Source organism: Perognathus longimembris, chromosome 17 (assembly GCF_023159225.1).
Source record: "Perognathus longimembris pacificus isolate PPM17 chromosome 17, ASM2315922v1, whole genome shotgun sequence".
In the NCBI taxonomy this organism is placed as follows: Eukaryota; Metazoa; Chordata; class Mammalia; order Rodentia; family Heteromyidae; genus Perognathus; species Perognathus longimembris.
The window spans coordinates 8,006,378-8,023,613 of NC_063177.1; the positions used below are offsets into that span (position 1 = coordinate 8,006,378).

The 17,236-nt window shown below is 51.1% G+C and overlaps 3 protein-coding genes across 3 annotated transcripts; 2 read left to right on the forward strand and 1 right to left on the reverse strand.

The window, feature by feature from the left end:
- Positions 1–163: 163 nt before the first annotated feature.
- Positions 164–5,761, reverse strand: Chrne (cholinergic receptor nicotinic epsilon subunit). Its single transcript, XM_048367126.1, has 12 exons — positions 5,677–5,761; positions 5,302–5,444; positions 5,150–5,194; positions 4,939–5,048; positions 4,642–4,797; positions 4,138–4,238; positions 3,619–3,819; positions 3,428–3,542; positions 1,505–1,619; positions 1,246–1,435; positions 1,054–1,160; positions 164–985 (listed from the first exon to the last, which is right to left on the reverse strand). The coding sequence occupies exons 1-12, from the start codon at positions 5,717–5,719 to the stop codon at positions 830–832; spliced, it is 1,482 nt and encodes a 493-aa protein (XP_048223083.1). The 5' UTR covers positions 5,720–5,761; the 3' UTR covers positions 164–829.
- C17H17orf107 (chromosome 17 C17orf107 homolog) lies at positions 1,606–3,219 on the forward strand. The gene is made up of 4 exons (XM_048367125.1): positions 1,606–1,895; positions 2,325–2,528; positions 2,632–2,910; positions 3,000–3,219. Exons 1-4 carry the CDS (start codon positions 1,830–1,832, stop codon positions 3,090–3,092), a joined length of 642 nt encoding a protein of 213 aa, XP_048223082.1. The 5' UTR covers positions 1,606–1,829; the 3' UTR covers positions 3,093–3,219.
- A 3,991-nt stretch (positions 5,762–9,752) lies between the features above and the next one.
- On the forward strand, positions 9,753–10,299 carry LOC125365718 (60S ribosomal protein L23a-like). The gene has a single exon (XM_048365958.1). The coding sequence runs from the start codon at positions 9,769–9,771 to the stop codon at positions 10,237–10,239; it is 471 nt and encodes a 156-aa protein (XP_048221915.1). The 5' UTR covers positions 9,753–9,768; the 3' UTR covers positions 10,240–10,299.
- Positions 10,300–17,236: the final 6,937 nt, after the last annotated feature.

Sequence of the window (17,236 nt, forward strand, 5' to 3'; positions counted from 1 at the left end):
CGTATTTTCTTTCTTCCATTTTTATTTTTCCTAGTCTTAGGGCTTGAACTCTGGGTCTGGGTGCTGTCCCTGAGTTTCTTTTGCTTAAGGCTAGTGCTCTATCACTTGAGCCACAGCTCCACTTCCCTCCTTTTTGGTACTTGAGAGTCTCATGGACTTTCTTACCCAGACTGGCTTTGAACCATGATCCTCAGATCTCAGTCTCCTGAGTAGCTAGTATTACAGGCATGAGCTACCAGTACCATACTATTACTGTGTTTGCTTTCATAATCCTGAGTATAACCAAGGAGAGCCAGCAGGAGTTGGGACAGGAACAGTGTGTGTATAATCTGTTAGTGAGTCTCATAGGGTGGGATGTATGATACCGGGCCAAGGAAACTTAGATGTCAGGATGGAGGAATGGCTGGGGTATCCTGGGCCCTAGACCTGTGAGTGATCTTCCCCTTGAGCAAAGTGGGGCCAAAGAAGCTGCGGTTGATCCCCAACCCTCACTTTGTGGGGACCCTGTTCTACTGTCTAGCAAGTGAGTAAAGATCACTTAAGAACTCATAGGTCTAGAAAGTCACGGTGCTGAGAGAAAAGGCAGAGATCTACAGAGCCCGTAGTAAGGGCAAACTGCTATCTAGAGGGTTGGCACCAAGGGTCCGCCCACAGCATCCACCCCTACTGGACCAGTAGCCAGACCTACCCAAAGGGACACATGCAGTTTCTCGGGAAATTCACAAAACCACAAATTTACTGTCTGCAGTGGGAAGGGGTTGCAGTCCAGCAGCTTTTCACAATCTCTGCCAGAGGTGGGTAAGGGAAATGGACACGGGCAAATGCAGGCTCAAGATTGGATGCATGGCGGGTAGGGGAGATCGGGTACTTGGTTGAGATAGCCCCCAAGGAAGATGAAGGTGGAGCCCACGCTGAAGAGCACCAGAGCAGCCCAGAAGCAGACATTGTCCAGCGCCTTTCCCATGCGCACCCAGTCAGACATCTCCTGGGGAAGAGAGTGCAGGCTGAGTCCCTGAAAGGGGCCCTGGGCTCCTGCCCCCACTCCCGGCCCACCTCGCCTGCGGCCTCCTGATCCCGTGTGCTCTCGGCCACGAAGTTCACAGCGTCCACACAGCACCGGATCTCGGGGGCTGCGGCGCCCAGGCTCTGGCAGAGGGCGGCTGGCAGAGGGACACGAGCTGTCACGAGGCGCTTCCTCCAGCTAGCGCCCTCGACCCCTCTCCCGCCCGTCCGGGACGCGCTCACCAGCCCGGGCCCCGTGCCGGTGACGCTGCCCCTCAAACACCAGCTCGCTCCGCGGCTTCTTCAAGATCAGCTCCTCCGCGCGAAGCAGTAAACCCACGGACGAGGCCCGCCTGGTGGGCGACGCAGTGGCACCCTGAGCCTGGGAGGGCGGCCCGGAGCCCAGGAGCCGGGGCAGCAGCTCCAGCAACACCTGCAGCGGGGGCGGAGTCAGTCTGGGGCTCCGCCTCCACTCACCCTCCCTCCGCCCCTCCCTCTTTACGTGGCGCAGCCGTGGGGACGAAGCGTGAGTCGTGGGCGTCCGCAAAGAGACGTTGAGCACAATGACGCAATTCATGACAATGAGCGTAGCGACCACCATGACGAAAATCAGATACCTGGGGAGTCCGGGGTGCATGATGTCACGGTACCCTCGCCTCTGACGTCACCCCACTGCTCATGGCTACAAAGACGGTGAAAGCCTCTGACCTCACAAACGCACCTCTCCGCAAGGGGTGGTGGGTGACACGCCCCTTTTTGCGCCCCATCGGCGGCCAGGCCCCGGGCATCCGCTGGCCCTCCTGCCCCTCCTACCATCTGTGGCAGCCATGAAGGGCGCTCCCAGCAGCCTGGAGACACTGCTATGGGTCTACCACTTCCACAGCTCCACCGAGGTGAGGCCACAGGGTCGGGCGGCATCCGGAGACCCCCCACACACGCACCCACACGCCGGGACAGTGTCCGGAGAACCCCCCTACACACAAGCCGGGATGGCGTCTGGAGACCCTACACACACCCACGCCGGGGCAGTGTCGGAGACACCCCCTCCCCCTCCCACACACACACGCTGGGGCGGCGTCTGGAGACCCCCTCACATACACCCCCCACGCCAGGGCGGCGTCTGGAGGCCCCCCACACGCACCCCCACGCCGGGGCTGTGTCTGGAGCCCCCCCCCCCAACGTACATATATATACCCCCAGCAGCCCCACACCGGGGCGGCATCCGGAGACCCCTGCATACGCCCCAGGCAGCGACCTCTCTCACCCCCTGCCGAGAGCCTGGCTCAGTGACCCCATGGCCCCCACCCCTGCTCCTCCCGCAGGTGGCCCTCCAGTCCCCGCTCCTGTCTTCCCTGGAACTTGCAGTGGCCGCGGCTCACGAGTATCTGGAGCAGAAGTTCAAACAGCTCAACTCGGCGGAGCCACGAGAGCCGCCGGAGAAGCCGGCCGCCCCGAAGCCCACCCTGAGGCTGGTGCTCCGAGAGGCAGCAGCCAGCATTATGAGCTTTGGTGCCACCTTATTAGAGGTGCGGCGCTGGGGGGGGGGGGGGCGGGGGAAAGCTGTGGGGGGGTTAGGGCAGCGAGAGGGAGGAACCCCACTTCTTTGGCCCTGTCCGCCTTCTCATGCAGATCTCAGCCCTATGGCTGCAGCAGGAGGTGCGGCGCCTGGACGGCAGCATCAGCTGCTCTAGTCTTGCCCCAGACGCCGGGAACCCCTCCGGAGCGCTGGCCCGCATAGCCCAGGCTGCCGGGCAGGGGGCGAGGCAAGCCGGGGTCGCCGCGGGCGCGAGCGCCCGGCTCATGGTGCAGGGCGCGTGGCTGTGCCTGTATAGACGGAGTCTGCAGGGGTCCGCCACACTCCTGGAACAGTGGGGACGCCAGCTGGGCCTGGGAATCCCCGGGGAAGCAGTGAGTTCGGGATGGAGGTGGGGGTGCGCCCGGAGCCCGAGGTAAGAGGGGGTGCTGTGGAGACATTAAGCCGGACTGTCCCCCAATAGACATCCTCAGGAGACCTCCAGGTGTCGTCCAGCGGTGAGGATGAGGAAGCAGAGATTCCACCACCGTCCCAGTCCCACTCCGCATCCAAATAAAGCCCGACAGAGAACTTCCACCAAAGGCCCCACTCAAGTCTCTTGGGTCCAGGCCGAATCTCTTACCCTGGCTGCCCTTGGATACACCGCCCGCCAGCCTGGCCCCGACCTCCGCCCTGCCCCTGCCCCGCCCCTGCCTGGCTCCAGCCCATTTCCCCAAGATCTGCCCTGCGTGGCCTCGGCCCCGCCCCTCAGGACCCGCCTCCTGGCTCCGCCCCCTATGTACGGTCCTTCCCATCTTGCATTGGCCCCGCCCCTCCTCCGCAGGGCCCCGCCCCTGTCTGGCTTCGGCCCAGCCTCCGCAGCACCCCCTCGGGGCTCTGCCCTGTAGTTACCTGCCTAGTAGCGGCACGCTCAGAGACGTCTCTGGGATTTTCTGGGCAATTAGGAACAAGAAGACAGTCTGGGCGAGCAGGACGTTGATAGAAACGGTGCACTTCTGGCCGCCAGCTGGAGGGAGCCCCCGGTGAGACCCAGCTCCGGCCTTAGGAGCCAGTTGGGCTTTAGGTTCGGGGCAACTCCTTACCCTGCGCCGGCAGGAAGTAGGCCAACAGCACAAGGCCCGAAATGAGCACACAAGGAACGATGATGTTAATGATGTAAAAGAGCGGCTTCCGGCGGATGATAAGGGAGTACATGATGTCAGTTTCCCCCTGGCTGTCAGCCGAGTCTCCTTGGTGGCGGCGGATCACCCCAGGGCAGAAGTCGATGGCCCATTCCCCGTTCTCTGCGTGAAAGGATGGGGCTCAGTCTGCCGGCTCTCACACCGGGCAGAGAAGCCTGTAACCCTAGGCCCCGGAGGAAAAGAGGCCAGGCGCACTGCCTGGGCCCTAGGTCTCCAGGATGGGCGCATTTCGGGCAGCCAAACCGCAAGAGACGGCACTCGTGCGACAGCTGAGGATGACTTTAGGAAAGGGGCCAGTTAAAGCAGGGTTGCTGCATACAGTCAGTCCTTGGTATGCATGGTCGGGGGCCCCCTATTCTGAAAGACCCCTTCAGACTTTGTCCAAAGAGAGGGGGTTCTTGGGGCGCACGGGATCTTCACCAGTAAAGGCCTCGGTGTCGATTTCAATCTTGTCGATAGTGTCGCCGTTGTCGTCCACAGCAAATATGAACTCCACCTCTTGGGCATTGTAGGTCTGAGAGCTGTGGGACCAGAGCCAGGGTTCCCATGGCAGGAGCTCGGGCCTGGGCCCTGCCTCCAACCCACCTTCGAAGCTGGGATCTGGCCTAGTAATAAGGCCCTGCCTATACACCTGTTGACAACCCTAAGTTGTTTTTGTTTTGAGACAGCATCTCCCCAGATTGCTTAAATTGGTTTTGAACTCGACCTCAAATGAATCCTCCTTCCAGTCCACTGCCCCTCCCCACACACACACTTAAACTGGGACTACAGGCTGGAACTACTGGTCAGTGCCCCTCGGCCTGGTTCCACCTAATTGGAAGGAGTTCCAGAGGTCCTGGGACCCCACTTCCCCATCTGCCATCCCCCCACCCCCCACCGCTGCAGGCTCTTCTAATCCTCAAGCCTCTGAGCAACTCTTCCCACCGGAAAATGAGCGAGCAGTTCTGCCAGTCGAAGGGGAAGTAGGTGACTTCCACGGCGCACGTGCTGCGGTAGATGGCCGGAGGCAGCCAGCTCACGTAGCCTCCCTCCGAGATCAGCACATTGCACTCATAGGCCACGCCGAACTGGCCATCGATACTGTGGGCTCAGGAAATGGAGCTTTTCACCAAAGGTCCACACACCGGTCCAAGGACCCCCCAGTCGGTGCCCCCCACTAGGTCTAACCCAATTGCCACCCCCAAGGCTTCCCTGAATCCTGGCTTTCTGACCAGCCCTCACTTATTTTCCAGCACAATCTCTGGCAGCCATACGAGTTCAGAAGGGACCCGCAGCGTTTCTATGCCCCCGAAGTCTTCCTTGCTGTAGTTGAGCCGGTAATCCTGCCAGTCCTGGAGGCGGGGGACAGAGGGGTCAGTCCTCTCCTCCACCCACTCCCGCAGCGACCCCAGAGGAAGGGAGGGTCCCCACATGACTCCCACATTCCACTCACGATTCCAATCCAGACACTGGTGGTGAGAGTCTCCTCCTTCTCGTTCTGCACTCGGGAGGGGGGAAAACAATTGAAATAGGGTTCAGGAGTAGTGGTGAATATTAGAATGAAGCTTAGAATTTGCAGCCGGTGTGGGACTTTAGGCATCTTACCAGTGAGATGAGGTTGGTCAGGGTGACCTTGAGAGTGATGGACACCGTGTCCTCCGGCGTCTTCACAGGCCGGCATTCAGGGTCGTAGTTGTCGAAGAGGTGGTGGTAAAGGTTCTCCTCCTCGTTCTTCCCCGACACTGTACCTATGAGGAGGCAAGAAAAGAAGACTCCTGGACGTGGATTCTGGAGATGGCCTCTCCTCTGCGGCCCTGGGCGCAGAAGCCCTGAGGCTTCCTGAGTCTGTCCTCAACCAGCTGCATTGCACCTGGGAAGCCAGCCCTGCACTGCAGGCTGCTTGCCTCATCTCTCTCTACCCTGGCCCTTCCTGTCACTCTGTGTGTCCATTTGCCTCCCTTTATCCCTGTCCCTACCTACCAAGAAGCCCCAAGAGAAGCAGGGAGAGCAGCATCCCGGCCATCCTGCTGTCCAGTTCTCCGGGTTATTCTGAGCTTTGGCAGGCCTGGAGGGAGGCAGAATAAGGTGCATATGTGAGGGGGAGGAGGGTGTGAGTTCCGGCCGGGTTAGGGGACTGTCACCTAATCTCTCCATCCCAGCTGCAGCTGGGGACAGTTTGGCTGCTTCCAGAGGCAGCTGCCCATCCTGCGTTCCCTGCCTCACCCCATCCCAGCATCCTTTGCCTGGTCTTCAGCCAGCTCCCAGGCCTGAATCTCTTAGGACAGGAGCAGGCCTCTTTTAAAAAATAAATAATGGCGTCTAGCCTTGTCTTATTCTTGTGGCTTCCTTGGCATGGACTACCCTTCTTCCATTTCTGCCTGCCCCGGGTCTTCCTTTGTCTCCCCAGGCGTCTGGTGCAGGTTTCTAACCCTCCTCAGCGATCTGGAGAGACTCCAGTGCTGAGACTCTTGTGGGTGGGGTCTGGGTTTCTCCATAGCAGGGCCAGCACCAGCCTGGCACAACCACGGTATTTTTTGGCTAGGAGGCAGCCACCAGGTCGGCTAGGCTTGAGCGGAAGGGAAAGGTCACTAGAGACCACGACCCTGGTTTTGATTTTAGAACCTTGTTTATAAAAGCTTCCTCTAGGTGTCTAAACACATAGATCTGTCACTCAATAGAATGCACTGAGTATCCCTTGCAGAGTCCTACATTGTCAGCTTGTATCAGGCAGAGAGCATGAGTTAAAGACCAAACTCATTCTCTAGAGCCTAATGTTTCTAAGTACCACGTACTGCAGTGCTGATACACCTTGGGTGCCTGGGACCACTTTCCCATACACCTCATGGTCTTGCTGAGATGCTCTATTGCCAGAGTTCCCTTATTTCATATGGTAGATCTTTCATGTCTATGGGATCTCTACAATTCTAGGAATTTGTTGTGGTTAGTCAATTCTCATTATACATATATAAAAATGGAACTTGGGATGGCTGGGACTGAGTAACATTGAAATTTATTATACTCATAAATTGGTATATTGATTTGAAACCCACTTGTACAACTAAAGATAATAAATAATTTTAAAATAAAAAAATCTCATTCAAAAAATAATAATAAATGGGTTGGCAATATGGCCTAGTGGCAAGAATGCTTGCCTCCTATACATGAAGCCCTGGGTTCAATTCCCTGGCCCCACATATATAGAAAACGGCCAGAAGTGGCGCTGTGGCTCAAGTGGCAGAGTGCTAGCCTTGAGCAAAAAAAAAAAAAGCCAAGGACAGCGCTCAGGCCCTGAGTCCAAGGCCCAGGACTGGCAAACAAATAAATAAATATACCCATATTGGGTCCTGAACTCAGGGCCTGAGGTGCTATTCCTTAGCTTTATCCCTTAAGGTTAGTGTTCGGCCACTTGAGCCAAGGCTTCATTTCCAGCTTTTGGGTGGTTAATTAGAGATAAGGGTCTCACAGACTTTTCTGCCTAGGCTGGCTTTGAATCTCAATCCTCAGATCTCCACCCCCTGAGTTGCTAGGATGACAGTGTAAGCCCCTGGCACCCAGGTAGGAGCAGGCCTAAAACTATGGACTGCAGCGAGGAATAGGGACCCTGCTCCCAGCACACACTGGTGTCCTTTGAGTAAACTGCCCTGTGTAGGTGAGTGTGCCTGATAAACATACCTGGGGATGTGAACACTGCTTGCTGCCCATATTTACCCACGTGGAACTCGAGCAATCACCACCCATACTCTGGCCAAGGTCCACTAACGCAGTTTCTGCCAGCAGACTTCGGAAAAATACAAAAATCTCCATAAAGGATTAGTCATGAGACATGCAGTCACAGGAGATTATTCTGCAGTAACAGACTCGACCTGGCAAAACCATGCTACAATAGGGCAGAGCCTGTAACCCTAGCTACTCAGGAGGCTGAGATCTGAGGATGGCGTTTCAAAGCCAGCCCAGGGAAGCAAAGTCTCCCAGAAGTGGCACTGTGGCTCATAGTGGTTGAGTGCTAGCCTTGAGCAAAAGAAGCTTAGGGACAGTGTCCAGGCCCTGAGTTCAAGCTCCAAGACCGGCAAAAAATAGACAAGGGCAGGACTCCTTTGACAACCTGATCCTCAGGTCTGCCCACTCCCACCCCATTTGTGACAGCACTGACCCAGAGACCCCTGCTTTCTCCTGGCCTCTTGCAGATGTCATCTCTGCTCACAGAGGGATAGTACTGTCTGTCCAGTTCCTGCCCAAAACACACCACCTTAAGAGATGGGGACAGAAGCTGTAATGTAGCCCTAGCTGGCCTCCTGTCTCAACCTCCTGAGTACTAGGATTACAGGTATATACCACCAGCCAACATGCCAGGCTTGCTCATTGAGTCATGCTTCTCAGTCACCTAGGTGCTTATTTAAGATGCACATTCCCTATGCTTCATCCCCAAAGAAGACTGAATTGGGAAGGTGGGTGTAAGGAATCCAAAATTTTGTCTGTTCCAGAACCAGGGCTTCAATTTGGGGCCCTCAGTTTTCTTGTTCATGGCTGGGTACTCTACCACTTGAGCCATGCCTTGCTAGTTAATGGAGATAGTCTCTGTGGCTTTTCTGCCTCAGTTGGTTTCAAACCATGATTCTCTGATCTCAGCCTCCTGAGTAACTGGGATTACAGACATGAGCCACTAGTTCCCAGAAGTAATCCATTTTTTCTTTCAAAGCTAACCAAGTGTACCTCATGGGGTGGAAAGTACAGAAATGGAGCTGTTGCTCAGTGGTAGAGCACTAGCCTTAAGCAAAAAAGCTCAGGGACAGTGCCCAGGCCCTAGGTTCAAGCCCAATGAGCAGCACATACTTGGGAGGTAAGTGCAAGAGGATCACAAAATCAAGGATTCTGAGTTTGAAGCCAGCCTGGGCTATATAGCAAGAGCCTCAATCCAGACAAAACAAAAATTTGGGCGCTGGTAGCTCATGCCTATAATCATAGCTACTCAGGAGGCAGAAATCTGAGGAGCATAGTTCAAAGCCAGCCCAGGCAGAAAAGTCTCTGAGATTCTTATCTCCAATTAACCACTCAAAAATGGGAAGTGGGGGCCGGGAATATGGCCTAGTGGCAAGAGTGCTTACCTCATATACATGAAGCCCTGGGTTCGAGTTTTCAGCACCACATATATAGAAAAGGCCAGAAGTGGCGCTATGGCTCAAGTGGTAGAATGCTAACCTTGACCACAAAAGCTCAGAGATAGCACCCAGGCCCCAGGACCAACACACACACACACACACACACACACACACACACACACACACACACAGAGCTAGGCGGCAGGTTAGGCACCTAACTATAAACCTAACTACACAAGAGTCTGAGATCCACAGGATCTTGGTTCAAGATAAGCCCTGACAAAAAAAGTCTAAAAGATTCTATTTCCAAAATAACCAAAGGCTCAGCAGTTGCATGCCTGCCTTTCAAGCGTGAGTCCGTGAGTTTAGACCCTAGTACCCTCCAAAATAACCAGCAAGATAAAGCAGGGCTGAAGGTGGTATAACCCAAATGGTTACCAACTGGGCAAGCAAGTCGAGCAAATGAGTTCAAACTCCAGTACCAGTAAATATGTGTGTGTGTGTGTGTGTGTGTGTGTATGAGTGTGTGTGTATACATATATACACCTTGGGGCTGGGAATGTGGTTCAGTGGTAGAGTGCTTGCCTAGCATGCATGAAGCCCTGGGTTCAATTCCTCAGTACCACATAAACAGAAAAAGCTGGAAGTGGTGCTGTGTTACAAGTGGTAGAGTGCTAGCCTTGAGCACAGAGAGGCTCAGGGACAGTGCTCAGGCCTTGAGTTCAAGCCCCAGGACTGGCAAAAAAAAAAAAGGGGGGGAGATATAGATAGATAAAGATAGATACACACACATAAACACATAAGGAACAACAAAAGACCTAGAATAGCCAAAACAATTCTAGGCAAAAAAAAAAAAAAACAACAAAAAAAATAAACAGGTGGTATCACAATACCAGACCTCAAACTCTACCACAGAGCCATAACAACAAAAACAGCTTTGTATTGGCACAAAAACAGACCTGAGCTTTTCACCAAGATGGTGCCGAAAGCTAAGAAGGGAGCTCCGGCCCCTCCTAAAGCCAAAGCCAAGGAAAAGGCTTTGAAGGCCAAGAAGGCAGTGCTGAAAGGTGTCCACAGCCACAAAAAGAAGAAGATACGCACTTCACCCACCTTCCGGCGGCCCAAGATGCTGTGGCTCCGGAGACAGCCCAAATACCTTCGGAAGAGTGCCCCGAGGAGAAACAAGCTTGATCCCTATGCTATCATCAAGTTCCCCCTGACCACTGAGTCAGCCATGAAGAAGATAGAAGACAACAACACACTTGTGATCATTGTGGATGTCAAGGCCAACAAGCATCAGATCAAACAGGCTGTGAAGAAGCTCTATGACATTGATGTAGCTAAGGTCAATACCCTGATCAGACCGGATGGAGAGAAGAAAGCATATGTTCGACTGGCTCTTGATTATGATGCCTTAGATGTTGCCAACAAAATTGGAATCATCTAAACTGAGTCCAGCTGGCTAATTATAAATATACATTTTTTCCACCAAAAAAAAAACAGACCTGAGGATCAATGGAACAGGTTAGAAGACCTAGAAATAAAACCATACACTTACAGTTATCTGATATTTGATAAGGGAGCCAAAGACTTTCAGTGTGGGAAAAATAGCCTCTCCAATAATTGGTGTTGGTAAAACTGGGCAGCCATATGTAGAAAACTAAGAATGGATCCTTGTTTGTCACCATGCACTAACATCAATTCAAAATAAATCAAAAACCTCAGTGTCAGACCCAAAACTTTGAAACTACTCCAAGAGAGAGGTAGGAGAAATGTTGGAACTTACAGGTAGAAACTTCCTGAATAGAGTCCCAGGGGATTCCCAAGTAGGACTACATAAAAGTAAAAAGGGTTTGCACAGCTAAGGACATAGTTACTAAACTAGAAAGACAGCCAACACACTGGAAAAAGAGGGGCTGAGGATAGAGTGCTTGCCTCGTACACATGAAGCCCTGAGTTCGATTCCTAAGCACCACATATATGGAAAAGCCAGAAGTGGTGCTGTGGCTTAAGTGGTAGAGTGCTAGCCTTGAGCAAAAAGAAGCCAGGGACAGTGCTCAGGCCCTGAGTTCAAGCCCCAGGACTGGCCAAAAAAAAAAAAACCACAAAAACTAAACATAGACATTCTCTATGGCTCAGCCATACCACTCTTAGTCATCTACGCTGAACATCATGAGCCAGGATATAATAATGACACTTGCACATCCATGTTCATTGCTGTGCTATTCACAACAGCCAAATACAAATATGGAAACAGCCCAGAAGCCCCACAATAGAAGAGTGGATCCAAAATGTTGTTTGTACACACAATGTAATTTACACAACCATTAGAAAGAATAAAATAACATAACGCAGGGAATGAATGAGACTAGAACAAATCATGTTAAGTGAGGTGAGCTAAGCTTAATGAGACAAACAAAGAGGATACTCTTAGGAGAGAAACACAAAGACACAATGCCCAAGTGCCTCTTCATATTTATATAACATAATATACATACTGATACTGACTCCAAAATATAGAAACAAGAGTCTTTCCTTCCTTCCTTCCTTTTAGTTTTTAGTGCTTGATAATTCTGTTTTTACCATATGTATGGTATATTCACATGTATGTCTTTGGGTGGATGGAGGGAGGACACAGAACTTGTGGAGAAAGGATGAAGAAGTACAGCAGTGGAGCTCATTGGACACTGATGGAAGTGAACTATGCAAGGGTGGAGATGGGAGGGAGGGACTGGGAGAGAGTGAGAGACCAGAAGACACTGTACGAAAAGAAATGTGCTCATTACCTGATGCGTGTCATTGTGATCCCTCTGTACATCACCTCTATAATAACAATAAAGGACATTGGGTATTGTATATATGTCTACCTGACCTAGGGAAGGGAAAGATAAACAGGGTGTAAGATATCACAAGAAATGTACACACTGCCCTACTATGTAACTGTACCCTTTTTGCACAACACCTTGTCAAAAAATTTTTGTTTAATTAATAAATAAATTTAAAAAAATAACAATAAAGGAAATTAATAATGTATTCCCTCCTGGGCCAACGGCCCCACACAGAAGAGCATTTTGTAGAGCCCCTGGCTGGGGCTGTTTGGATCACTGGCTTCAACAACTCTCCTGCAGAACCTACAGCAGACATCCTTTCCCTAGAGTAGGTTTGGGAGGCCCCCTCAGAGCCACCAGCCCCCACCAGTTCATTCCTGCCGACTCTGGGCGCAGAGCAGGAGTCACCGTAGTGATGAGCTGAGGCGCTGGGACTTCCCGGATGGGTCAGGAGCCAGACACAGGCCTGTGAGCCAGGATGGGAGTTTGTAATTTATAGAATGAAATGTTCAATAGGTTTCTGGGACTGACTGGCCTCACAAGCGAGACCTCGGGCCTTCAGCAACCTCAGCTGAGCAGGAAGCCACTCCCTTCACCAACAGCTCTTGGCCAGTGACTTGGAACAGCTGCAGCAGCTGCCAGGGACACGGCTGCCAAGCTGTGGCTTCTTGGCCACCAGGGCATGCTGAGTAGAAATCCTCCCGCTGGACCAACGAGGGCCCTCCCTGCACACAGCACAGGAGCTGCTGTCTCACCTGCCCGCAGGGGAGTAGGACTGTTGGACAGGGCAGTGTCCAGTAGATGATGGTGTGGCTGCTTCCATTACTGCAGTCCCAGCTGATGCTGGGATGGAAGCTCAGCACATGATTGGTGTCTGAAAACTAGCTGGTAGACACACACTGCAAGCGGAGGTATGGCTCAAGCAGTAGAGCACCAGCCATGATTGAAAAAGCAAGGCTCTGAGCTCAAGCCCCAGTACCATCACACACACACACACACACACACACACACACACACACACACACCCCACACACACGTTGGGTGGTAGTGGTTCTCGCCTGTAATCCTAGCTACTCAAAAGACTGAGGATGGAGGTTCAAAGCCAGCGCAGGCAGGAAAGTCTGTGAGACTCTAATTTTCAATTGAGCACCAAAAAGCTAGAAATAGAGCCTTGACTCAAATGGCAAAGCACTAGCTTCAAGGGCAGAAAGAAAGAAAGGAAGGAAGGAAGGGAGGAAGGAAGGAAGGAAGGAAGGAAGGAAGGAAGGAAGGAAGGAAGGAAGGAAGGAAGGAAGGAAGGAAGGAAGGAAGGAAGGAAGGAAGGAAAAGAAAAGAAAAAAATGCTCAGGGACAGCACCCAGGCCCTGAGTTCAAATCCCAGGACCAGCAACCCCGCCCCCTCACCCCCCAAAAAATTAGTGGAAAAACACTCTGCCAGCACCCTACCTTGGCTTAAGAACTTTTCAACAACAATCAGGAAATGACCAAGCAAACAAATTTTCTTTCCCCTTGTGTCTCATAGGCTCTTCCAATCACCTGGAAACCCTACTCCTTGGCCAGCGCCCATAGGTCCTGGAGGGCAAACACCTAACCTAAGCCAGGACAAAGAGAATCCTCCCCTGGGAATTCTGCCAAACAGGAACTATAGAAGGCAGTCTCTGTGGAGCTGAAATTTAGATGCATAGCTGGCACAGGTGGCTCACGCCTGTAATCCTCTACTCAGGAGGCTGAAGTATGAGGATTGTTGTTAGAAGCCAACCCCAGGCAGGGGTTAACCACACAAAAAAGTCAGAAGTGAAGCTGTGGCTTAAATGGTAGAGTGTCAGTCTTGAATAAAAAAGCTCAGAAACATCACCCAGGCCCTGAGTTCAAGCCCTGGTATCAACACAACCACTAAATATGAATAAAGAAAGTTAGATGCATTCAGCAGCCATGTTTATCCCTCTCCTTTATATGGAGTGAGGTAAGAGGCAGCTGCTACACAGACAGGCAGGGACAAGAAAGAGCCTGGAACATTCCAGCCCCGGGCCCGGAAATTCCTGAGGGCCAGTCCTGCTGGTCTCCTCCACCAGGAAAGTTGCCCCAATGCTTCCTTTGGTTGAATGAAGTACCTCAGCATCCTCTCAATAAATCCTTTTTTTCTTGGTTTAAAAATATGAGGGCTCTTAGGGATTGGATAAAGCTCAGTGTTAGAGCCTAGTTTATACATAAAGCCCCAGGTTCAATCCCCAGCACTACCAAGAATAAAAACAAATGATAGTAGCAAGCCCCATGACATAATACCCAGAAAAATCCTACTGACAATAAAAAAGCAATCCATGAGCCAGGTGCGTATTACGCAAGTAGTGCATGCCTGTAATCCCTGTACTGTGGGGAATAAGAAAGAAGGAAATGAAGCTTGAGGCCATGCTGGAAAATTATCTCAATAAACAAAAAGTGGGCAAAGTGTGTGTATGTATGTGTCAGAGAGAGAGAGAGAGAGACAGAGAGACAGAGAGACAGAGAGAGAGAGAGAGAGAGAGAGAGAGAGAGAGAGAGAGATAGCTCAGCAGGCTCCTTGGGGATGAATGCAACCAGGGAGTCCCCAGACCCAGGCCCCAGGGCAATACATTTTCTTCCCTAGCAACTTGAGTATGCAGAAGAGAGAAACTTGCTTTCTCTTCCCAGGACTTCCTGGTACAGGAATACGTTCACAGTTTATCATGTATTGAAGGAGACTTCAGATAAACTTCAGAACAGAGAAAGAAGATGAGGGAATGCATCAGCAGAGGCAGTAAAGAACTGATGGTACACTCACAGAAGTTTCCAGAAGTCACAGACTTGGAATCAAGGAAGAAGATGGTGGTAGAGGAGACCATGTAACTCTAGGTGCAGCCTCCAGGATTTCACCTATCCTGAAAGGTGAAAAAGATAGATTCAAAATCAGAAAAAACATCTAAAACTCCCAGTTACCAGTGTGATGAGGTGGGAGCAAAGGAACAATGGCTATGGTGAGTTTCATTTTACCATCTTCATTCACAGATGCAATGAATTCAGAAATGTTCCCCCCTAACACTTTCTTTTCCATTCCCCAGATCCCTCAAACAGCTCACATGTTCTATTCTTTTGAACCAAAGCAACACTAAGAACAAATACATAAGCCATGCACCGGTGGCTCACGCTTGTAATCCTAGCTACTCAGGAGGCTGAGATCTGTAGATAGCCATTCCAAGCCAGCCCAGGCAGGAAAGTCCATAAGACTTTTTTTTTTTTTTTTTGGCCAGTCCTGGGCCTTGGACTCAGGGCCTGAGTACTGTCCCTGGCTTCTTTTTGCTCAAGGCTAGCACTCTGCCACTTGAGCCACAGCGCCACTTCTGGCTGTTTTCTGTATATGTGGTGCTGGGGAATTGAACCCAGGGCCTCATGTGTACGAGACAAGCACTCTTGCCACTAGGCCATACTCCTAGCCCCTCCACAAGACTCTTATCTCTAATAAACTACTCAGAAAAAGCTGGAAGTGGAGGCTGGGAATATGGCCTAGCAGTAGAGTACTTGCCTCGCATACATGCAGCCATGGGTTCTATTCCTCAGCACCACAGATATAGAAAACAGCCAGAAGTGGTGCTGTGGCTCAAGTGGTAGAGTGCTAGCCTTGAGCAAAAAGAAGCCAAAGACAGTGCTGACAGTGCTGGCCCTGAGCCCAAGCCCCAGGACTGGCAAAAAAAAAAAAAAAAAAAAAAAGCTGGAAATGGTGCTGTGGCACCAGGAAAGTCTGTAAGACTTGTATCTCCAATTAACTACCAAAAAGTCAGAAAGTCAGAAGTTGAGCTGTGTGAGGCTCAAAAGTGGCAACCTTGAGTGAAAAAGCTAAAGGACAGCACTCAGAAGAATTTACTCAACTAAGGACATCATAGCACCCTTTCCCCTCTTAAGTGCTTGCTCTGCATTCATTCATTCATTCATTCAAGGAACATGTATTAATTACCATGCAGGGCACTGGAGCTACACCAACGCACAAAGCATGTATGAGCATGCATGATCCCTACATCCTGATGGTGTCACTGAGCGACGGGGATGGGGAGGTCATTCTCCAAAACATGCATCATTCCAGGTTGAGGATAGAGCTCTGCAGTAATGCACTTGAAGCTGGGCTCTGGTGCCTCACAACTGTAATCCTAGCTACTCAGGGAGCTGAGGTCTGAGGATTGCAGTTCAAAGCCAGCCCAGGCAGAAAAATCTATAAGATTTTTACCCCCAGTTAACCACCAGAAAACCAGAAATGGTGATGTGGTTCAAGTGGTAGAGTGCTAGCCTTGAGCTGAAGAGCTCAGGGACAGTGCCCAGGCCCAGAGCTCAAACCCCACACCAACAAAAGAAAAGAAAAAGTTTAGTACAGGGCTGGGAATATGGCCTAGTGGCAAGAGCGCTTGCCTCCTACACATGAAGCTCTAGGTTCGATTCCCCAGAACCACATATATGGAAAACGGCCAGAAGGGGCGCTGTGGCTCAGGTGGCGGAGTGTTAGCCTTGAGCGGGAAGAAGCCAGGGATGGTGCTCAGGCCCTGAGTCCAAGGCCCAGGACTGGGCAAAAAAAAAAAAAAAAGAAAGAAAGAAAGAAAGAAAAAGTTTAGTACACTAAAAACAAAACAGGGCTGGGGATATGGCCTAGTGGCAAGAGTGCCTGCCTCATATACATGAGGCCCTGGGCTCGATTCCCCAGTACCACATATACAGAAAATGGCCAGAAGTGGCACTGTGGCTCAAGTGGCAGGGTGCTAGCCTTGAGCAAAAAGAAGCCAGGGACAGTGCTCAGGCCCTGAGTCCAAGCCCGAGGACTGGCCAAAAAAAAAGAAAGAAAAGAAAAGAAAACGTCAGACTTAAGTCCTAATCTATCAACAATCACATTAAATGTAAATGATCTAATATATCAAGTGAAAGACAGATATTGACAGGATGAATGAATTAAAAAGCATGACCTAAGCCAGGCACTGGTGACTTACACCTGTAATCCTATCTACCTAGGAAGCTGAGATCTGAGGACTGAGGTTCAAAGCCAGCCTGGGCAGGAAAGTCCAGGAGACTCTAACCTCCAATTAATCATCAACGAGCAGGAAGTAGAGTTCTGGCTCAAGTGGTAGAATGTTCCTTGAGCAAAAAAAAAAGCTCAAGGATAGTGCCCAGACACTTCATTAAAGCCCCAGGACTAGCACACACACGCACGTGCGCGCGCGCACACCCACACACACACACACACACACACACACACAAATTACCCTATAAGCAAACTGAATGAGCCTTAAAGTCCCAAGTTCAAATCAGAGTGTAATACACACACACACACACACACACAAACACACACACAGGATAATGATTCATGATTTGGGGCACATAACCTGAGTTACATAGAAACATCCTATTTCAAATAAATATATAAATAACTGACCCAACATAGGTACTTATTTACAAGAAACTCAGTTCAAATACAACAATATAAGCTACATTCTCACTCTCAGGCTCATGTTTGTAATCCTAGCTCCTGGGTTGAACTCAGGGCCTGAGCCCTGTCCCTGGCTTCTTTTTGCTTAAGGCTAGCACTCTATCACTTGAACCACAGTGCCAGTTCTGGCTTTTTCTATA